Below are 23,308 nucleotides of genomic sequence, written 5' to 3'. Positions count from 1 at the left end.
CACAGAATGTCCAGGCAACAACGACACAAGTCAGCACGAGCTGTGCGCCCCTATAATACCCAGCTGACCCACCGCCATAAAGACACGACCTTCGAGGAGTGGGGTCGCCAAGTCAGCACGGGGTGGAGCTGAGATTTTAGCTCCTGACAGCGCTGCTCTGGAGATGGCTGATTGCCGCTCCCGCCTTCGTCAGTCGGCCCAGCGTCGTACTGAAGGTGCTTCTTCTGAGATGGCCTACTGCCGCTCTACTCTTCTGCAGGAGACGGCCTACTGCTGGTCCTCCCCCCCTGCCGAAGGAGACGGCCTACTGCTGGTCCTCCCCCCCTGCCGAAGGAGACGGCCTACTGCTGGTCCTCCCCCCCTGCCGAAGGAGACGGCCTACTGCTGCTCCTCCCTCCTGCCAAAGGAGACAGTCTGCTGCCGCTCTGAAGGTGCTGCTCTTGAGATGGCCTAGTGCCGCTCCCTCCTCCTGCTGAAGGAGATGGCCTACTGCCGCTCTGAGGGCGCTGCCCCTGAGACGGCCTACTGCTGCTCCTCCCTCCTGCCGAAGGAGATGGCCTACTGCCGCTCTAGAGGCGCTGCCTAAGAGACGACCTACTGCCGCTCTAGAGGCGCTGCCTAAGAGACGACCTACTGCTGCTCTTCCCTCCTGCCAAAGGAGACAGCCTACTGCTGCTCTAGAGGTGCTGCCCCTGAGACGGCCTACTGCCGCTCTGAAGGCACTGCCCCTGAGACAGCCTACTGCCGTTCCTCCCTCTTGCTGAAAGAGATGGCCTACTGCCGCTCTAGAGGCGCCGCCCCAGAGACGGCCTACTGCTGCTCTGCCCTCCTGCCGAAGGAGACGGCCTACTGCTGCTCTGAAGGCGCTGCCCCTGAGACGGCCTACTGCCGCCTCTCCCTCCTGCAGAAGATGGTTCACTGCCGCTCAGGAAGTGACCAGAAGCGTACTGACCTCCTTGCGCAGGCCACGGCCAGTTGCAGGGCCTTGACACAGACTAGTTGCTCCCTTGGGCAGCCACGGCCGATTGCCAGGCCCCATGACCTGCAGGAGGTGTCACCCACATCACCGCCCCAGTGTGAGGCGAGAGTCGGGCCCTCCAGCCCCCGAGAACCCCTGTCAGGCCCCACGGCCTCCCCTGGTCTCCGTTCCCTGCGCCTGGCCCTGGAGCAGACGCACCTGACGGACCCTAGTCCGGACTGGTGCCGCAGCCCTCCCCTGACGGCGCCCTTCGACGCTAGGGACTGCAGCCCGCTGTCCCTCCAGGCCTTCCCCAGGACGCCCGGGCACGACCTCTCCACGCCCCCTAGACGGTCTAAGGCCTCCACCTCAGGCCGGGACTCACACCAGTGGTTCCGGGAGTTATTTGGCCCTAGTCCTGAGGGCCATACTCCTGAGCCCAGTCCGGAGACCAACGGCTCTTCCGCCCCCTGCAGCCCTGGATGTGAGAGCACACCCCTGCACACAGTCCCGTGCCCTCTCGGCACCCCCTCTCTTGACGGTGCCCTCTCCTCAGCCTAATTCACGCCGGCGTACCGCCCTGTCACCAACCACAGATAAGTGAACTGTGTAATGTGTTGCCCTCAGTATAAGTGAAGTGACTTAGGTTAAGTAGACAGTGCCCTCAGACAAGTGATATAGTGACTGAGAATAAGTGATGTCGGACGAGTGAGATCACGGGCAAATACTTACGGGCGGATACAGAGACTAAGTAAAATCACGAGTGACGCCCTTATAGAAACAGCCAGAGTGTTACCCTACAAATCGTCCCATTGAGAAACTGGTAAATATCATTTATTGTGAGGGAACAGTGAAGAGGAACTGTTTAGAATACTCCTGTACAAATGTTACTATAACGAGTGTAAACTCCCCCCCCTTCCTTGTCCGGGCCTTCCTTTAGGAATCTCCTCCCCGACAGCCTGTGTGAATATAATAACTTGAATAAGAATTATAGTCAATCGCTAAAACCCTTGTACTATCAGGAAGTAGTAAATCTGCAACTGTAATACCCTCCCCCTCTCGATATTACCATAAATACATTCTAGCTTTATGCGCATCATCCCTCCCCCCCCCCTCCGCACTCTGTCTTCCCCGCAATATTCACCTTCTCCGCGCGCCCCAGTCCTGTATTCCCTTGTACATCGGGATCATTACATATTGTGTTGGCATTGATATTGTTAAGCCAGTATCCTGCGAGATACTAATATCCCAGTTAAGGTATTATTTTGTCACATACTGTGTTGTACTATCTGCTGAATTTGTCCTGTGTCTGACTGTGGTAATATACGTGTAAAGGTTATTGCCTGGAGTTTTTGTGCCCTACCTCTCTTTATTGCACCACGCCCCGGTCTTGAAAGGGAACCCCGCTACACGTTAGGTGTTTCAGGACCTAGAAGTCGGGCCTTTTTCACCTAGCATTACACTGGTGGCCAGCGGCGGTTCTTGACCCGAGCGTAGAAGAGAGGTAGCCGGGAAATATTTGACAAGATGGCAACTAAACCACACATACAATTACCCAAGTTTGACCCCGACCTGTATGATATACACACATATCTGGCAATAATCAAGACCTTACTGGATATTGGTTTTGAAAATGACCAACAAAGAATTGCCGTCACACTTCCACTATTGGGCAAAGCAGCGGCGAGCATAGCACCAAAAATCACCACGGAGCTCACTTGGCTGAACTTCACAATGTTCGTGATTCAAGCCATCACCCCATCATTAGGGAAAGTGGTTGCTCTATCTCAATTGGATAGCTTCTCATTCGACGGGGATTTGGATAATTCCTGATACAGGCTAGACCCCTAGTTACTGCTGCATACCCGGAGGTAGACGAAGAAACCCGGGATCAGCACACATTGAACACTGGTTAGAGTGCTTCCGAGTGTTGTCGAACAACACTTCACTATCCATGATCCAACTGGGGACATGGATAGAGATGTCCAGCTCATACAGTGCCTCCTGACCGCGTGCCCTACTCCCCAACCAATAAACGTGGTAAAGAAATTTCCCAGTCAACCCCCGGCTCCCCCAACCATACCACATCTGCCTCTGCCTCACACCAGCCCTACCCCGGCACCCAGCGCACCTAGGGCACGAAAACCCGAACTTAATCTTGGTGAATCCGTGGGAATTCACTGCCTGCAGCTCCCGCTGTCCCCTGCATGACATATGGGATCAACTTAAAGCTGCCTGCCTCAGAACCACGGCCCCGGGTTCACGCAAGGTATCCTCCTTAGAAGGCGAAGCCCCCGAGGATGAACTGACACCCCCGGACGAGCCCCCACCGGGAGAACAGGAGCAAGAACAGGAGAATGAAAGCCCTAGACAGCTGGATTTTTAGGCCCGCCCCTGCACCAACCCATGGTGGCGGGGGCCATTACCCATCAGTATCGCCCCCCAGTGTACCACAAGATAAATGGCGTGAAGGCCAGACTGCTAGTCAATACGGAAGCTGCCAGATCCTGCCTTTACAGCCACTATTTCTCCCGTCACAAATCGACTTTTGGCCCACTCTGCCCCACTGCCACTCACCTTGTGGACGCGGGGGATGGCCCTCTGCCCATCCATGGGGAAACTCGGGCCCTGCTGGTCAATACTCACCAGCCAGTGTCCACCCAACACAAATTTATTCTTTTCGACTCCTCCTGCCGGAGCTATGACGGGAACTTCGGACTAGATTTGCTCCAAAAACTCGGAGCTACGATCGACTGTTGCTACCGGCAGCTCCAGTTCCGCCCTCCATCTCGTCCCACTCAGGCCGTCTGCACTTGCACGCCACGGCCCCGGCCGGAAGATTCGCCCCCTTCCCCCAACCCGTATTCCCCTCCTCCCCCTCCTCCGCCCTCTCCCCCTTTTCCTCCAGTGCCCCTCCCCCACGTCACCCCTCCCCCTTCCTTCCCCGCTACTGTCTCCGCCGCTGTTACCATTCCCTCTCACCATGAGGCCTGGGTGCCTCTTAACCGGCCCTCCGGCCCCCTCTGTCTTGTTCTCCCCCCTCCTCCCACCTGGGTCCCTTTCTGCCTGCCTCTTATCTCCTACTTTCCTCCCTCCGCACCACACAGCCGTCAGCATAGCCATTCTCGCCCCTTCCCCCCTGACCTTCCCCAAAGGGCTCGTTATTGGAGAGATGGAAGAAGCTGAACCCTGTTCCCCACCCTCCTCCCACTTCCCCGCCCCCCTACCCCCCATTCCCGACAATCTGCCCAACAGTCAGACACCCTATGTCGCCTTCTCCTAGATTTCCAGGACCTGTTTGTGGCCGGACCAGCAGACATAGGGCATACCACGTACTTGTCCCATGAAATTCATATGACAGGCCCACCTATCAGACAACCTTCCCGATGGAAGAACTCCTGACAAAGGGAGGAAGAGGACCGCCAGGTACACGAAATGATAGAGGTGGGCGTTATTTCCCTTTCTACCAGTCCTTGGTCCTCCCCCGTCGTTCTCGTAAAAAAGAAGGACGGCACGATGCGATTTTGCATCAACTACCGCCGACTGAACAACGTCACCATCAAGGATGCCACCCCTCTCCCATGAATTGACGATTCCTTAGACTCCCTCCACGGGGTGTCTTGGTTTTCTACCCTCGATCTCCAGTCTGGATACTGGCAGGTCCCTGTCCATCCAGAACACCGAGGGAAGATGGCTTTTTCCATCAGAAATGGCAAGCATTACGAATTTAATGTCTGCCATTCGGCCTCTGCAACGCCCCTGCCACTTTCTCCAGGCTAATGGAATCTGTTCTGGGCGGCCTCACTTGGGAAATATGTTTGGACTATCTGGATGACATCATCGTTTTCAGCCAGACCTGGGCCGATCACTTGCAGTGCCTCCGCCGAGTCTTCACTAGGATTCGCCAGGCAGGCCTCAAGCTCCATCCCTCTAAATGCGTCCTGCCCGCCAGGACTGTCGTGTTCCTGGGACATGTGATATCCCAAGCAGGGATCTCCCTGGATCCTGACAAACTCCGCACCATAGCGGACATACCGCCACTACAGGATGTCCACAGCATCCGTGCTTTCCTAGGGCTCACATCCTACTATCGTCGCTTTGTAAAAGTGTTTGTCCAAATTGCAAAGCCTCTTCACGATCTGACCCGGAAGGGGGAGCCGTTTGTCTGGACTGAAGAAAGGCAAGCTGCCTTCCAACAGCTGAAAGACAAGCTCGTCTCGGCTCCCATAGTGGCATTTCCTGATTATGCCCTCCCCTTTCGCCTCTACACCGATGTTTCCCTTACCGCTATGGCGCCGTGTTAGCCCAGGTACAAGCCGGTCAGGAACACATCATCGCCTGTGCCAGTTGCATTCTAAATCCGGCTGAGAAAAATTATGCTGCAACTAAGCGAGAATGCCTCGGCATAATATGGGCCCTCCAGCATTTTAGGGCTTACCTCTCTGGGACCCAGGTCTCAATTATCACTGATCACCAATCACTTCAGTGGTTACGCCAATCTGACTCGCACAACGCACAACTCGTCAGGTGGCGCGAGACCCTGGAAGAGTTTCAATATTAAATCTCCTACAGGCCTGGGAAACTCCACACTAATGCCGATGCCCTCTCCCACCTCCCCATCCACGCGGTACAGCCAGACCCCGACCTCCTACAACTCTGGCACCTGAAGGAACGGCCCCCCCTGGATTCCTGCCCACCTCTTCCCTAAACTCTGCCGGCAAGGTGATCGCCTTCTAACCCCATCTGGGCATATCCTCCTGACCCCCGACATGGCACGTGACACCCTGCGCCACCTTCATGCCCATAACGACATCCACCTGGGCACCAAGGAAACATTACAGGTGTTTAACGACACCTACTGGGCGCCCAACCCCTCCACCCTTGCCAAGGAAATCATTCAAGCTTGCCGTGCCTGCGCCCTGGGGAAAGATGTCACCCGGACCGCTGGACCCTCCAGCCACATCACCGCCCACAAGCCCTGGCAGCTCCTGGCGATAGATGTAGTAGGCCCCCTCCCTCCCAAATCTGGATACAAATATGTGATCACTTTTGTAGATACATATTCAAAATTTGTAGTAGCCTGTCCAGCTAAGGAGCATCATGCTGTCGCCATCGTTGATGCCCTCCTCCGGCACATATTCCCGTACTTTGGCATCCCTCAAGCCATCCATTCCGATTAATGCCCCAGAATTCTCTGGAAAAGTCTGGGAGGAGCTAGCCAGAATTTTCGGGTTTAAGATCTCCCACTCCTCTCCGTACTGGCCGTAGGGAAACGCAGTGTGTGAACATAGCCATCGTATCCTCATGAACCAGCTACATACACGCATTGAGGCTAAGAAAAATGACTGGCTTGCTCACATGCAGATCGTCCAGTGGGGCATGAATTCTTGCCCCCGAGAAGACGGAGTTTCTCCACACGAAAGGGTATTCAGTGAAACCCCCCTTTTGCTGCCACTACGCCAACACCTGCAGCCACCCACCCCCGCTCCCACTACGGACCTGCTGCACCTATTGAAAGGCCGATTACACCACCTACAAAAAACCTTAGACCTCGGCCCCGACACAGCCACCAACCCTTTCTGACCGGGCGACACCGTTGTTATTGCCCAACTCCCTACCCCTCACAAACTCGCCCCCCGCTTCACGGGGCCCCACACTATCACCCACATCCCCAATCCGTACCAGGTCACCGTGGATTACCACGGCACCCCCTGCACCCTCAGAAACCACCATGTGCGCCCTTTCCGCTTGCACGCCCTGGCCACCCCACCCTCACACCCCCAAACCCCCCCTGCTCCCGCACCGCCTTCCACTTCCACATACGAGTGTTACATTTCCTCCTCGCCTTCCCTTCTACCCCCCCTACCACCTCCGCCTCCCCGGCCGCCTTCACTCCCTACGTCACACCTGACACCACACCCGCCACACCAAGCCTCCCCTGCTCATCCTCCCCCACCCCCTCCGCTGCCCTGCCCTCGCCACCCAACCCCACATGTTCCACTCATGCTGCCCCACTCTCACCCCGACCCACTTCCACCGCCCACCGCTCACTGCCCTTGCGTATGCCCACTCCAACAACCTCGCCCCCAACCACACACCCCACTCGCATGACAGCACGCACTGCCAGACCCCGCCCACCCACTTCCCAACCCACCCCCACCCTCAAAACCACCACCACCCGCTCAGGCCGCCTCTCACGCCCACCTGCCCGATACACCCATTCTCTTACACCACCTGCCTCCCCGCAACTTCACACTATCATGCTACATCAGGCCCAAATCCCCTCCACCCACTTTCCCCAGAGACTCAACGTTGCATTACCATGGCACAAAACCCGACCCCGACCCGGTCTCCAGCATACAGCACCCTACCACACCAGCAACAACATCAGCCAGCATGAAGGTCTGACAAGCCATACGCACGCCCACCCTTGGCAAGAACCGCCGACTCTGAGGGCCACACCACCTGCTAACCCTCCTCTGGCCCTGCCCCACCACCTCCACGCTCTTCCTGACCTGTGATGCAGGGCAAGAAGAGGACCGATACACCACTGCATGGCAGGTCCTACTGAAACACCTCCAGCCAGTATACGCCACGCATGACACCCACGTGTACCACCTCCAGCCACAGAGACGTGACTTTTTCCAAGAGGAGGGTGGTGAAATGTGTGAGTTAGAGTTTAGTGTCCCCGAGAAACCACCGACACCCTTAGAGTTTAGTGCCCCCGAGAAACCACCGACACCCCCACACGGACCCCACGGAGTAGCTGCAGCCGAACACCGAACGTCCAGGCAACAACGACACAAGTCAGCCCGGGCCGTGTGCCCCTATAACACCCAGCCGCTCCACTGCCATCCCAGCAGGAAAAAGACACGACCTCCGAGGAGTGGGGTTGCCAAGTCAGCCTGGGGTGGAGCTGAGATTTCAGCTCCTGACAGCGCCCCTCTGGAAACGGCCGATTGTCGCTCCTGCCTTTGTCAGTCGGCCCAGCATTGTACTGAAGGTGCTTCTTCTGAGACTGCCTACTGCCGCTCTACTCTTCTGCAGGAGATGGCCTACTGCCGCTCCTCCCCCCTGCCGAAGGAGACGGCCGACTGCCGCTCTGAAGGTGCTGCCCCTGAGACGGCCTACTGCCACTCCACCCTCCTGCTGAAGGAGATGACCTACTGCCGCTCTGAAGGCGCTGCCCCTGAGATGGCCTACTGCCGCTCCCTCTTCCTGCTGAAGGACACGGCCTACTGCCGCTCTGAAGGCGCTGCCCCTGAGACGGCCTACTGCTGCTCCCTCTTCCTGCTGAAGGACACGGCCTACTGCCGCTCTGAAGGCGCTGCCCCTGAGACGACCTACTGCCGCTCTGAAGGCGCTGCCCCTGAGACGACCTACTGCCGCTCTGAAGGCGCTGCCCCTGAGACGACCTACTGCCGCTCCTCCTTCCTGCCAAAGGAGACGGCCTACTGCCCCTCTGAAGGCGCTGCCCCTGAGACAGCCGGTTGCCGCTCCTCCCTCCTGCCGAAGGAGACGGCCTACTGCCGCTCTAGAGGCGCCGCCCCAGAGACGGCCTAATGCCGCTCTAGAGGCGCCGCCCCAGAGACGGCCTACTGCCGCTCCTCCCTCCTGCAGAAGAAGACGATTCACAGCCTCTCAGGAAGTGACCAGAAGCGTCTGGACCTCCTTGCCCAGGCCACGGGCAGTTGCAGGGTCTTGACGCAGACTAGTCACTCCCTTGGACAGCCATGGCCAATTGCCGGGCCCCACGACCTGCAGGAGGTGTCACCCACATCACCGCCCCAGTGTGAGGCAAGAGTCGGGCCCTCCAGCCCCTGAGAACCCGTCAGGCCCCATGGCCTCCCCTGGTCTCCATTCCCTGCGCCTGGCCCTGGAGCAGATGCACCTGATGGACCCTAGTCCGGACCGGTGCCGCAGCCCTCCCCTGACGGCGTCCTTCAATGCTAGAGACCGCAGCCCGCTGTCCCTCCAGGCCCTCCCCAGGACGCCTGGGTGCGACCTCTCCACGCCCCCTAGACGGTCTAAGGCCTCCACCTCAGGCCGGGACCCACACCAGTGGTTCCGGGAGTTATTCGGCCCCAGTCCTGAGGGCCATACTCCTTAGCCCAGTCCGGAGACCAACGGCTCTTCCATCCCCTGCAGCCCTGGATGTGAGAGCACACCCCTGCGCACAGTCCCATGCCCTCTCGGCACCCCCTTTCTTGACGGTGCCCTCTCCTCAGCCTAATTCATGCCAGCGTACCGCTCTGTCACCAACCACAGATAGGTGAACTGTGTAATGTGTTGCCCTCAGTATAAGTGAAGTGACTTAGGTTAAGTAGATAGTGCCCACAGAGAAGTGATATAGTGACTGGGAATAAGTGATATCGGACGAATGAGATCATGGGCAAATACTTAAGGGCGGATACAGAGACTAAGTAAAATCATGAGAGACGCCCTTATAGAAAACAGCCAGAGTGTTATCCTACAAATCGTCCCATTGAGAAACTGGTAAATATCATTTATTGTGAGGGAACAGTGAAGAGGAAGTGTTTAGAATACTCCTGTACAAATCTTACTATAACGAGCATAAACTCCCAGTGTGTCCCCCCTCCCCCTTTCTTGTCCGGGCCTTCCTTTAGGAATCTCCTCCCCGACAGCCTGTGTGAATATAATATCTTGAATAAGAAATATAGTCAATCGCCAAAACCCTTGTACTATCAGGATGTAGTAAATCTGCAACAGTAATACCCTCCCCCTCTCGATATTACCATAAATACATTCTAGCTCTACGCGCGTCATCCCTAGACCCCCCCCCCGCTCTCTCTCTCCCCCGCAATACTCACCTCCTCTACGCGCCCCAGTCCTGTATTCCTTTGTACATCGGGATCATTACTTATTGTGTTAGCATTGATATTGTTAAGCTAGTATCCTGCGAGATACTAATATCCTAGTTAAGGTATTATTTTGTCACATACTGTGTTGTACTATCAGCTGAATTTGTCCTGTGTCTGACTGTGGTAATATACGCGTAAAGGTTATTGCCTGGAGTTTTTGTGCCCTACCTCTCTTTATTGCACCACGCCCCGGTCTTGAAAGGGAACTCCGCTACACGTTAGGTGTTTTAGGACCGAGAAGTCGGGCCTTTTTCACCTAGCATTACAGATATGATTGGAATAAAATGACAGGGGACTTAGTATTACTATAACATATCATGGGCAAAGTCTTTACACCTGAGTTAGCATGGGGGTGAATAGCACAGAGCTGTGGTGACGTTCACTTATACAATTACTTCACTGGACTATTGTTAGTAAGTTTGTCCCCTAGTCGCACACTTATGATATTGCTCTGTTTCTAGGGAACTTAGTGTTCTAATAACACAGTATATAGCATGATCTATATATCTGAGTCAATATAGGGCGAATAACACAGAGCTGTGGCGACACTGGTTTACATACCTTATATCACTGGACTGTTGGTAGTGAGTTAGGCTCGGCGTCACACACTCTAGGTAGCACTCTGTTTCCAGGGAACTTAGTTATAGGCACAATACTCAAGGTTGACTGGAGTAGCAACCCTTGTGGGTTTTATTTCTGTCCCACTGCCCTATATCACTGGAGGTCACTGTCACTACTAAGTCTTTTCACACGACACTGGGAGTTAGGGCGTCATCACTGTATCATTTGGCCTGGGTTTACCTGAGGTGGCGCCCAGGAGTAGGAGGGAGGCCTTCCGGAAAGTCTTCCAGCAGGAGGCACTGGATCACTCTCAGGGGCGTCGTGACCCAGGTGCGTGGCTGGTCTGGGGTGCTGGGTGGCCCTTCCTTGTTAGGGCCTCGACCTGGTAGGTGGCCCTCGGGACTAGGGCCGAACAGCACCAGGAGTCGGGCCTGCCGCCTCTCATTCCGGGCGGAGGGCCGAAGGCGAGTGGAGCTGGAGCAGTCTTGCCTTGGAGTCCGCGGGCTGGCCCTGGGAGACTTGGAACTGCGGCCACCCTTATGTTGGGGTGCTGTCAGGGGTTGGCTGCGGCACCTTACCTGAGGGGCGTCCGTCAGGAACTGACGTTGTCCAGGGGCTGGGTGCAGGGTGCGGACCTTGCCTTCAGCGACAGGACTTCACCACCACTCCTGGAATGGCAGCGCCTCTGGGGAACCACACCTGGAGGGAGAGAGAGATGGGCATCCCACGCAGCCCAGAGGTGGAGGGCGGGCTGTGCAAGGGACCTTCCCCTCTGGGGAAACCCCGAGAGCTGTGGACGAAGGGCGTACGATTGCCATCCCTTCCCCGATGTGGACGATGGCTGTCGTCGCGGCTCCACAGCCCTCTGGGGTGGCAGCAGAAGGATGTACAGTGGCTGTTCCTTCCCCGGTATGGACGATGGCCATTACTGCGTTGCTGCTACCAAAGGGGGAAGAGGCAGATGAGGGATGTACAATGGCCGTTCCCTCCCCAGTACAGACGATGGCCGTTACAGCGGCTCTGCCTGCCCTACAGGAAGTAGCTGAGGGACGTATGGTGGCCGTTCCCTCCCTGATACAGGCGATGGCCATTACCGCGGTGCTACTCTCGAAGGAGGAGGAGGAGGTGGATGAGGGACGTGCGATGGTCGTTCCCGCACCGGTACGGACGATGGACGTTAATGCAGCTCCACCTCTCCTGCCTTCTTCTGTTGGTGAGCACTCAATAGCTAACTCACCGACTCCAGGGCTACTCCCGTAGGAGGAGGAAGTGGGTGACGGATGTACGATGGCCGTTCCCTCCCCGACGCGGACGATGGCCATCATTGCAGTCCCACTCCTCCTTCCTGTGCCAGTTGGCGAGCACTCAATAGCTAACTCGCTGAGGCAGTCACCAGATGTGGCTACAGCAGAAGGATGTACGATGGCCGTTCCTTCCCTGGGTGGCCGTTACCGAGGCGAGGCAGGGGGAAACAGCTGAGGGACGTACGATGGTCGTTCCCTCCCCGATACGGATGATGGCAGTTACCGCGGCGCTTCAGGGGGAAACAGCTGAGGGAAGTACGATGGCCGTTCCCTCCCCGGTACGGACGATGGCCATTACCGTGGCGCTGCCTGGGACTGTATCTGGTGCAGTCCCACCCCAATCCTGCTGAGGGCTGGTCTGGTTGAGAAGTAGTGCTGCAATCCTGTGACGTCGTGGTTGGGTAGGTTGAGGGGAAGAGGGACACAAGGTTGGGGCGCCAAGGCACCTGTCTTGTTTTGGGCCAGTCCCGCACTCACCTGGCCCGCCGTGGTGTCTTCCTGGGGTGGGGGTAGGGCTTCAGCTCCGTAGCAGTGTGGGGGGTCCGGCAGCAGGGGCAGGCATATTATATACCAAGGGGACGGATATTCCACAGCACTAAGACATTGTAAATCACCACTCGTATGGCACGGGGATCGTTGTACAACATGTAGGGGCCACAGATATTACACAGGGGGGCATGGATGTTACCTACAGGTGTAAGGTTACACAGGGGTGTGGGACAGTACACAAGGGATCACAAACAAAGAACACTAAACAGAGGTCGAGTATGAATTAGGATACACAGGGGCAAGACACTCTGGATGAGGGGGGGGAGGGGTTCACAAAGGGTCTGTAGCACTTGGAATCGTAAGGGAGTATATCAGTGTGTAGGCTGAGTCACTGCTGGGCACTAGGGGCTTGCCCAAGGCTATGGCACAGGTAGACACAGGTGACGGCCCGGTGTGGGAGGAGGGCCGTCAGGGGTGCTTTCCCAGTACAAGTCTTGTGCGGCGTATTCAGGAGTCTGAGTCAAGCTGGAGGGCAGAGTGGTGGGTGGCCCTTTCCTGGTGGGGGCCCTGGGAGTGTGATGGGCCTCTGGACTTGGGCTGAACAGGGAGGGCTAAGAAGCGCACGGCACGGCACCTGCCCTTGGCCATAGTGGGAGTCCTGGGGATGGGGACAGGCTGGGCCGGGCCTGGGGTCGGCTGCAAGACACCCCTCATTGTCCGGGGACTGCGGTCTTGTTGGGAGGAAGAGGCTGTCAGGGGCTGGCTGTGGCCACTTGCCCTGGGGGAGCCCATCAGATGCTGGGGGCATTGGGGGCTGGGCTGCAGGGACAGGATGCCTAGGCTCGTGGTGGGTCCGTCCCAGGTACTCTCCGACGGGGTCCTTGGGGAGCAGTCTCCACCCTTCGTAGAGGAGGGGGAGCAGGAGGGGTGTCTCGCTCAGCCTCTGGAGGAGTGGGCTAAGCAAGAGACGGCGCCCTCATAGAGATCCACTGGGAATGTGGAGGAGGGATGACTGGTGGTCAGTCCCTCAGCCCAGCGGGCCTGACAGTCCCTGCCGAATCCCCACCCTGGGGCAGAGGAAAGAGGTCTGGAGGACACTCCATCCACCTGGAAGGTCCAGGGGACGCTACCCAGGCTCCCTTCTGGGGTAGTGGTCGAGGGAGATCTGGTGGACACTCCCTCCGTCTGACAGGTCTGGGGGACACTGCCGGGGGACCACTTGTCCCGGGAACAGTAGGAGAAGGCCCGGTGGACCTTCTGGCTTCTGCCGCAGGTCTGGTGGACTCTGCCGCCCTTCTGCTGTCGGGGGAAAAGTGCAACAAGGGGATGACCAGTGGTCTCTCCTGTGGTGGCAGATCCAGTGGAGACTACCATGTGCCTGCCGCCCTCCTGGGGACTGCAGGTGAAGGTCGTCTGAGTGACGGTCTGAGACACCTGCTCCCGAAGGTGGGTGACAGAAGGAGGAGATCCGGTGGACACTCCTCCTACAGTAGATCCAGTGGATGCTACTGTGCCACTGCTCCCCTGGGGTAGAGTAGGACTGTGAGCTCTGGTGGCTGCTCTTCCTCTTGTGGAGGCAGGTCCTGTGGACACTGCTTCTGAGAGCCTGCTTGGGACTGTTAAAGGACAAGTCCCACCCTGATTCTGGTGAGTGCTCTCTCCATCAGAGGGTAATGTACCCAGTCAGCATACTTCCTGGGAGTCCAGCTGCGTAGAAGAGGGGCGTAGGGTCGCAAGGGAGATGAGTCGTTGTGGCGTGGGACGCCTATGCATCTCTCTGTTGTCTCCTCTTGGGATGGGGGCCACCTCCTAATGTCCTCCATCTGGGGTGGTGGTGTCAGGCTCGCTCCGCCTGGTGGGTATTTCAGAAACTGTTAGAGTGCAGTTTGGAAATAAAAGATGTTATGTAGCGTATTCTGGCTCCCAACTTCTCGGTTCCAGACACGGTGCGGTTCTGGGTTCTTTATTCCCAACCAGGTCAGCATCAGCAACGAAGGAAAACACAAATGCCACGGGTCAAGGGCACACTTATATACCATCAAGTAACAATTACACACACCGTTCTGTGATCAAAACAGAGGAGTCACATTGACTGAAAATAGTGTTTACAACAATGGCTCTCTACCTAGCTCAGCAAGTCTGACTTTTCCACGGAATTACACCTTTCTGATATGAGGTTATATCCACACAGTGTCACAGGTAATGTTCTACATCTATGTCAGGCAAATGAAGTGCAATATACACAGACAACACAGTTCAGTATATCCAGTGTGCCAAGTAGGACAATATATATATCCAGCTCCTTAATTCTAGGTATCTGTGTGACATGTACGAGGTCCTAGCTAATACAGTACATCTGTGTGACATGAACGATGCCCTAGCTAGCCTTAGTCTACGTACATGTTACATGGGTCGAGATTATATAATGCCTTATGCCGGTCACCAGGGGGGGGTTAATGAGTCTAAGGGGGGGTAGGTCCAACTAGGATGGGGATAAGGGGAGGGGTGCATGACACATATGAAGGTATATATTCTGACCCCTAGTTTAGGTATGCACGGGACATGTATGAGGTCCTAGCTAATATAATATATCCATGTGACATGGACAAAGCCCTAGCTAACCTTAGTCCATACACACTCTACACAGGGCGGGTATATATGGCGTCTTACTCGGATCAGCAACAGAGGGGGGGGGGCAGTGGGTCTAGGGAGGGTAGATTCACGTGGGGGTGGGGGTTGGGGGCCCAGGGAGGGAAGGAAGGGCACACAGGTGAGTATTACACTGACGTCTGTTGTTCTGTGGGGGTGACACTGGGGAGGGTTTGTCACTGTAGGGGGATCGGCCCATATAAGGGCACTCCGCCTGATAGTATTACGAGTAATAGATTTCACTATGGTACACAAGGGGAGGGGGAAGTCACACTGGGGGAGGTTGGTCAATAATGGGGAAAAGGCCACACTGATTTGAGGGGGAGGGAGTGACACTGGGGAAGGGATCTGGCCACACTAGGGAAGTACAATAACAGAAAATCTATTACTCACGATTCTGGCGGACGGGAGGACAGAGCCCACGGGACGTCAGGGACTATGCTGGGAGCTTCAGATGTCAGCCGGGCATGGGAGGTGGGCAGCCAAGCGAGTAGTACAGGGGTGGGTGGCCTGTGAGGTCACCACTAGTCCTCAATAAGTGGGCAGGTGGTGTAATGGGCGGCTCCCTAGCTGCTACGGCCCGGCAGGAGGTTGGGCTCTCTGGGCCAGGGTCGAAGAGGGCCAGGAGGTGTGCTGCACTTCACCAGCCCTCAGTTGTCGTCGGGGTTCTAGAAGAGGATCGTGGGAGGCATGGGGCTGGGATTGGGTGTTGGGAGGGCTGCGCCCCAGGTTAGCCGCTGCTGCATCCTGGAGAGGCGGCCGTCAGGGAGGGGCTGCAGCTGCTGTTGTTGGGCAGGCCTTGACTGCTACGACAGGCACTGGGGGAGGCCTGCCAGATCCGGGGGCTGCGATCTCGCTGTCAGGAGGTGGCCACCAGGGGTGAGCTGCGGCCTCTCACCCAGGGGGAGTCCTGCTATGCCATGGGCTGCAAGGACAGGACACCAGCCCTCGGGGCCATCACACCTGCTCTGGTATCTCGTGGGGTCCCTGAAAAGAGCAGGAGTCAAGGGGCACCTCACTTCACCCCCAGAGTGGTGGTCGGGGCAGGAGGCGCCTTCCTCTACAGGAGCCTGGATATGGTCTGACGGGGAATGACCGGGGGCCGACCGTACGGATACTACAGACCCTGACGGCGGGGAGTAGGCGCCCGATGGATATGCCCGGCTATTGTCACAGCTCTGACAGAGGCTGCACTCCAGCCATTGTTCTTGCGGAGGGCAGAAGGCGCCCGATGGATACGCCCGGCTATTGCCAGAGCTCTGATGGAGGCTGTTCTCTGGCCCTGGTTCTGGAGGCAGGGAGAAGGTGTTCGATGTATAGTCCAGGCTGTGGCCACAGCACCAACGGAGGCTGCTCTCCGGCCTTTGTTCAGGAGGGGGAGAAGGCGCCCAATGGATACACCCGGCTACTGCCACAGCTCCGACGGAGGCTGTTCTCTGGCTCTGGTTCTGGAGGCAGGGAGAAGGTGCCCGATGGACATGCCCGGCTATGGCCACAGCTCCGACAGAGGCTGTTCTCTGGCCTATGGGTCTGGGACTCATTGTCTCGTCTGCTGCTCCTTGAGGCTCCTCCTGAGTCCTCTTTCAAAAAGGAGGCTGATCCAGGGGACTCGGCATCTGTGGGTCTGCTTGGGAGCTTGTTAATGCAAGTCCCACCCCGATCCTGGCGAGTGTTCCCTCCGCCAGATTGTAGTGTGCTTTTCCTGCATGCTGTCAGGTGGTCTGGCTGCAGAGAAAAAGGGCATCAGAGTGCAAGGGACATAGGAAGCTCTTGCCTGGAAGATATGACAGGTGAGCCAGCCTCCCTGTCATCTCCTAGTGGGGTGGGTATCACCCCCCTGTACTCTCTTCCTGGGGTGGTGGTGTCCGTCTCACTCCGCCATGTGGGTATTTCACCACCGTGGTGAGGGTGAAAGTCACGTCCGTGTGACTGGAGTTGGAACGTGTTGGAGTTGGAGGTGCGGTGTGAGGGGGTGAGGTGGCGGAGGAAGTTTGCCCAGTAGGTGGTTCATGGATGGGCAGGAGGTCAGAGGAGTAAAAGATGGTGAGGGATGACGAGTTGGGGGTGCACCGCAGGAGTTGGAGGAGTTGGTTGGCGCCCTGGATGCGACATCTGCGCCCTTGGTGTGGAGTCCAGAACACGGCTGTGATCTTCATGGCTGGTGGTGGTGCTGGGGTGTGCAGAGTGAAATCAGGCTGGAGACTGGAGAGAGAGGATGCTGTCGTGCTTTTATGAGGATGTCTCGAGTAAAACGGCTTAGTGGAGTGGGCAACTGGGATATTATCTGGGTGATGGCGTGGTCTAGAGGTGATGGGGGCAATGCTAGGGTGGGGGTGGAGGGCAGGGAGGGTGTTTGGGTGTAGTGGATGGGTGGGCGAGACAGGCGGCCCGACCAGGTGTGGGTGGTGGTGAGTACGGTGTGGGTGGGGTATGGATATGTGGGTGGTGGGGGGCTCAGAGGTGGCGTTGAGGGTGGCCGTGGTGAAGGGGGGGTGTGGTGAGGAGCGGGTGGTTGTGGAGGTGGAGTTTGGAGGCTGATGGGCAGCGGTGGTAGGAGGGGGTGAGGATGTGATGGGAGGGGTGTGAGGGGGAGGGGTGGGGTGGAAGTCAGAGTGGAGGCTGGGTGTGGGGATGGTGGGGAGTGCGGAGGTGGCATAACTTGTGGTCGTGGTGATGGGGGGTGGTGGGGTGAGGTGCGGGTGGTCACAGGGGTGGAGCTTGGGGGTTGAGGGGTGGTGATGGGTGGAGGGGATGCATGAGGTGATGGGGTGGTGGAAGAGGCATGAGGGGGTGGGGTGGGGGTAGGGGTTGGGGAGAGGGAGGAGGCTGGGGGACTGGGTGTGAGTGACGGTGGGATGGTGGCCGGAGTGGGGGGATTGGACGTGGTGGGGGTGTTGTTGGAAGAGGGGGAAAGGTAGCAAGTGTAGGAGTTTTCCGGTGTGGGGGAGGTGGCGGGAAATGGGGTCGGCAGGTGGTGCAGTTGAGGGGGTGGCATATTCAGCGCAGGGGAGCAATGCGCGTATCGATTTCTGTAGGTACGGGTGGTGTGGTGATATCTGACGGTGACTTGATGGCGGTTGGGGACGTTCACTATTTTGTAGGGGCCAGTATAATGGGGAGCGAGCTTGTGTGGGGTGGGGAGGGTTGTTGCAGATGCTGTTTCCCTGTGGCCAGTAAGGGGAAGAGTGGGAGATATTGTACTCGAAAAGGGTAGACAACTGCGTCCAAATTTTTCCGGTGAATTCAGGTGCATTATCAGAGTGGAGGATGCGGGGAATGCCGAAATATGGGAACACATGGCGAATCAGGGCATCTGCGATGGCGAGAGCATGGTGTTGTTTCGCCGGGCATGCTATCAAGAATTTAGAATAGGTATCTATAAACGTGATGATGTAGTGGTAGCCCGATTTGGGTGGAAGGGGGCCGACGACATACAACTGATAGAAGTTGCCACAGTTTGCTGGCCACCAAGTGGCCAGTGGGGCCTGGTGTCCGAATGGTGTTCTTTCTGAGAGTGCACGCTCAGCAGGCTTGCACGACTTGTGCAAGCTTGGATGGGTGTGGGGCCCAGAAAGTGTCATTAAAAGTCTGAAGCAATTTTTTTGTACCCAGGTGTATCCCATTGTCGGCGTGGAGGTGGGTGAGGGTGTCTAGGGCGGTGTTGGGGTCGAGAGCTATGTGGCCAGGGTGGGTGTACAACAGGTCGCCGTGCCGTTGCAACTTGGAAAAAAGGTGGGCAGGCATCCAATCGGGGAGGTTTTTGATCTGCCAGTGCTGCAGGAGGGTAGGCACGGCCTGGATGGCATTTACAGGGAGTCTAGAGAGGGCGTTGGTGTTCATGTGGAGTTTGCCTGGGTGGCAAGATATGTTGAGGTCGAACTCCTCTAGGGTCTCCTGCCAGCGGATCAACTGCTCATTCTTGGTGTCAGATTGGCGGAGCCATTGTAGGGACTGATGATCTGTGATGATGGTAACGTGGGTCCCCGCCAGGTAGGCGCAGAAGTACTTGAGGGCCGAGATGATACCGAGGCACTCCTGTTTTGTGGCCGCATAGTTACATTCCGCCTGGTTGAGGGTGCAGCTGCCACAGGCGATGATATGCTCCCTGCCATCCTGTACCTGGGCTAGTACAGCTCTGATGGCCACCAGTGAGATGTCGGTGTATAGACAAGATAGTAGAGTGTAGTCAGGAAATGCCACTACGGGGGATGTGATGAGTTTGTCCTTGAGAATCCGGATGGCTTGGAGGCGATCTTCCATCCAGATGAATGGTTCCTCCTTTTTGGTGAGGTCATGCAGTGGCTTAGCGATGGTGGCGAACTCCTTCACAAAATGCCGGTAGTAGGAGGCGAGGCTTATGAATGCGCAGACCTCGTGCACATTCTGCGGCAGGGGGAGTTCAGCTATAGCCTTGAGTTTCTCAGGGTTGGGAGTGATGCCTTCCTTCGATATGATGTGCACCAGGAAGGAAACTGATCTCTGAGCCAGGACGCATTTGGATGGGCAGAGTTTGAGACCGGCCTGTCATATCCTGGAGAAGACCTGGCGTAGGCGTTGAAGGTGGTCGGCCCAGGTCCTACTGAAGATTATGACATCGTCGAGATAGGCGAGGCAAATCTCCCAGGTGAGGCCGCTGAGGACGGACTCCATCAGGCGGGAAAACGTAGCCGGGGCGTTGCAAAGGCCAAAGGGGAGCACATTAAATAGTAGTGCTTCCCATTGCTGGTGGAGAAGACGGTCTTTCCTCAATCCTCCGGGTGCACGGGGACCTACCAGTATCCTGACTGCAGGTCCAGGGTGGGGAACCAGGATGCCCCGTACAGAGAGTCCTGGTGTTAGGACTCCATATTATAAATACAATTAATTATAGAAAACATGATAGATAGATAGATAGACAGACAGATAGAAGCAGCAAGTCAGAGGTATTGTGTCTGCGAGAATCGAGCAATGCTAAACATGCTTACACACTCTAACTCTAGGAATGCTTTATAGGCACACGACAGCACCTAGTGACCATACACACACATACACACATACTCACACACAGGTTTCTAGAACATTCCAACAACAGTGTAACACACGTGACACGACCCCTGCTACACCAGAATTTAGGAAGCAGTGCTCAGAAGGAGGTTAGCCATAGAACCAGCAGGTGATAGGGAGAAGGAGCCTAGCAACATGGGCAAGAGGGTGGAAGAGAGAGAGAGAGAGAGAGAGAGAGAGAGAGAGAGAGAGAGCGAGACAAGGAGGTAGCTCGCGGGACTCTACTTATACTTCACTCGTGTGTGAGAGACTTTGTTAATATATCCAAGACAAATAAAAATAGTCCCATACTCATCTTTACCTCTCCTGTCATTGCATGACAAATGGGAACCAAGATTATCTACTTACAAAATTACTCACGTATAACAACCGCTCGTCCACGAGTCTAATATATGTATAACTGATCTACAAAACTTCACTACAACAAATTACAAAGTTATTGTAAGATATGGCTGCAGCGAACGTACGAACCTCGTCTACGAATCTACAGTGAATTTCTACAAAATATAAGCCACAAGCCTACGAGTCTGCGAGTCTACAAGCCTACAAGCCAACGAGTCTATGAGCGTACAGATGATTCTGCATTATCAAGATTGAAAATAAAAAATACCTCTTACAACCAACAACTCACAACCAGCTCCTGACAGTATTCTCTCCAACCAGCCCCCTCCATCTCCACGATCATCACGCTGATTTAGAGGTGGTCACAGGACGCCTTGGCAGTAGTTTAACAAAATATTGATACAAACAGTCTTCCAATTTCTACGACGAACCAACGAACTACAACCATCTACAATAAACTACAAGTAACAACTCTACGAGTCGTCTGTATGATCTTCTACACGCACCTACAAGTAGCGGCAGTCTTCATCCCACAACGAGTAAATCACAAGAGAAAAGGACCGAGAATACATCGAGAAAGAAAAACAAAACAAACAAACGAAGAGTGAGACACGACTCACAACTCACAACCACCTGACCTCACCCTCCTCTCTCTCTACTACCTCCACCCAACCTCCTCCGCTGACGCAGGAGTGAAGGGGTCAAGACGACGAAGCAAATACCAAGCCCATATTCACAACTCATCTTACTCACTCATCTTCACTCAAGTTACTCATCGCTACTCATTTACTCACCACAGCTACCAGTGTGGGAAGTCGACGTTACCATACGTGTTTGCTGACACGACACCACGCCTATCAACGTGTGTCTGACACCCCACAACACGTCAATCAACCCGTGAATAACAACGCTATCACCACGTGCAACACCACTCACACCATTCCCACCACGGCAAAACTTAGTGAGTTACATAATTACTTCATTTATACAACACACAGTGATAGACAAAAAACTTCTGCACAAACATATAAAACGTGCTATGTAATTACAACTTAAATACATATACCTACTTCAATTATCTTCAAAATTCAATCATTATATACTTGCACCAACAATAAATATTCTACACTGTATACAGTATATTCATTCATTTATTATAGCATTTATTACTACCAACGAGTGTTACAATTTATACCTACATAAAATACGTGTTTCATACATACAGCTATACATTATTACATCTACAAAGTAATAAAGAAAATACACCATCACAGTTACTCAGTGAGCGATTAAAAGAACTGTATTAAACATTTATTAATTAAAGCTACCTAGTGGAAACAGATAAATTAAGTTACAAGGATAACCAGAAAAAAAAAAAAAATGGCCAACACAAATGACGTTAGCAAGAATGAACATCTTCCACACAATCGTGAAGACAATGATTTCCACACAGTGCTGACATATATTGCCCACGATAGGTACAAGTGAACAACAGTCAGTGTATATAGTTAATACTGTATATAGTGTATATATAATTATTTTTTATATAAAATAACAAAATAAGGGGCTATATAATATCATTTTCAGTAATATCTATGCAATATAAACTAAACCTTAAAAAAGGGTCCCAAGGGAATTAGCCGGCAATTATGCAACCTCGAACAACACCGAAAAAACGTAGACAAACGAAGAAAAACAAAGTATAGAAAATCAATACATACACACAAAAAAAAAAAGAGAAAGAAAAAGAATTAGAGTAAGATCACAGAACAAACAAGTGAAAATAAGCGTAAGTGTTACTACAAATGCCAAAATACCACATAAACTCCTTCTACAAGTGAAACAAAAAGCAAATTAGTGTTCTCCACAAGCAAGTGGCATGGCACATCATCACATAAACTCCTTCTATAAGTGAAACAAAAAGCAAATTAGTGTTCTCCACAAGCAAGTGGCATGGCACATCATCACATAAACTCCTACTATAAGTGAAACAAAAAGCAAATTGTTGTCTCCACGGGCCATTGGCATGGCACATCATCACTATCATCGACCGCAGCATGACCGGATTCAGTGTCAGGACTGCAATTATTACAATTATGTAACGACAAACGATTGCATTATGTTACACTTGCTACAATAATGTAACTACAAACAATATGTAACAATTATGTAACGACAAACGATTGCATTATGTTACACTTGCTACAATTATGTAACTACAAACAATATGTAACAATTATGTAACGACAAACGATTGCATTATGTTACACTTGCTACAATTATGTAACTACAAACAATATGTAACATTTATGTAACAGTTGCATTAACAAAATGTAACTTTTATGTAACTTTAACTACAATTATAAGGCCAACATAATTATGTAACAGTTGCATTAACAAAATATAACTACAATTATAAGGCCAACATAATTATGCATTACTCCAATATTATGTAACAATTCATGCAATATTACAATTATTACTCCAACTAAAATGCCCGCCGCCGTACCTCCCACCTCACCACCCCCCACCCCACCACCGGACCGCCACCGCAACACCACCCCAGGAGGACACAACGGTGGGGTTAGTGACCCCAATCAAGAGGGTCACCAGGACACTACGGTCCTGGGCCCTTGTTCCCCGCAACTGCCCCAACACCAGGTGACCAGGGAAAGGCAACTACCTTGCGGGCGGGACAACCATCATCAGAAAAGGGGTGGGACTGAACTAGCTTCAGTCCCAAGTAACACCGTATTGACGGCAATTGTTACACCCTCTAGGGCAGGAGGCCCAAGGGCAGGAGGCCCAAGGCTACGGCCTAATAAAGTGTACGAGGGTAAGGTGACCCAAGGCTCCGGCCTTAGTACACCCCGGGGAGAGAGAGTTGCCCCAGTGCATCCCTCTCCTGCTGTTCTCTTCTACAGGAGCAACACCACGCCAACGGTCCCTATACGTGGCGGGGAAGGAGCGGCCATGTACGCCCTTCAGTTGCTTCTGGTCGGAAAGATCAGCTCCCGGCTACGGCCAGAGTACATACCAGGGTAAAGAGCCCCTGCTATCGTACGTGTAGCTTCTCCCTA

General features: G+C 54.4%; 1 protein-coding gene across 1 annotated transcript; it reads left to right on the top strand.

Moving 5' to 3' along the window:
* Window positions 1-3,165: 3,165 nt before the first annotated feature.
* On the top strand, window positions 3,166-5,262 carry LOC145415026 (uncharacterized). The gene is made up of 2 exons (XM_080284443.1): window positions 3,166-3,227; window positions 4,911-5,262. Exons 1-2 carry the CDS (start codon window positions 3,166-3,168, stop codon window positions 5,260-5,262), a joined length of 414 nt encoding a protein of 137 aa, XP_080140569.1.
* The last annotated feature ends 18,046 nt before the right edge of the window (window positions 5,263-23,308 follow it).

Source organism: Coenobita brevimanus, chromosome 101, assembly GCF_032717465.1.
Source record: "Coenobita brevimanus isolate Jiangsu-jjx chromosome 101, ASM3271746v2, whole genome shotgun sequence".
In the NCBI taxonomy this organism is placed as follows: domain Eukaryota; kingdom Metazoa; phylum Arthropoda; class Malacostraca; order Decapoda; family Coenobitidae; genus Coenobita; species Coenobita brevimanus.
The sequence above is the reverse complement of the archived record's forward strand: the minus strand, read 5'-3'. Positions and strand labels throughout refer to the sequence as shown.

Excerpts from the sequence above, each read along its gene's own strand:
- LOC145415026 (XM_080284443.1), top strand. The coding sequence starts at position 3,166 with ATGACATATGGGATCAACTTAAAGCTGCCTGCCTCAGAACCACGGCCC. Across the intron at positions 3,228-4,910 it reads CGGCCCCGGGTTCACGCAAG|GACTGTCGTGTTCCTGGGAC; the intron begins GTATCCTCCTTA and ends CCTGCCCGCCAG.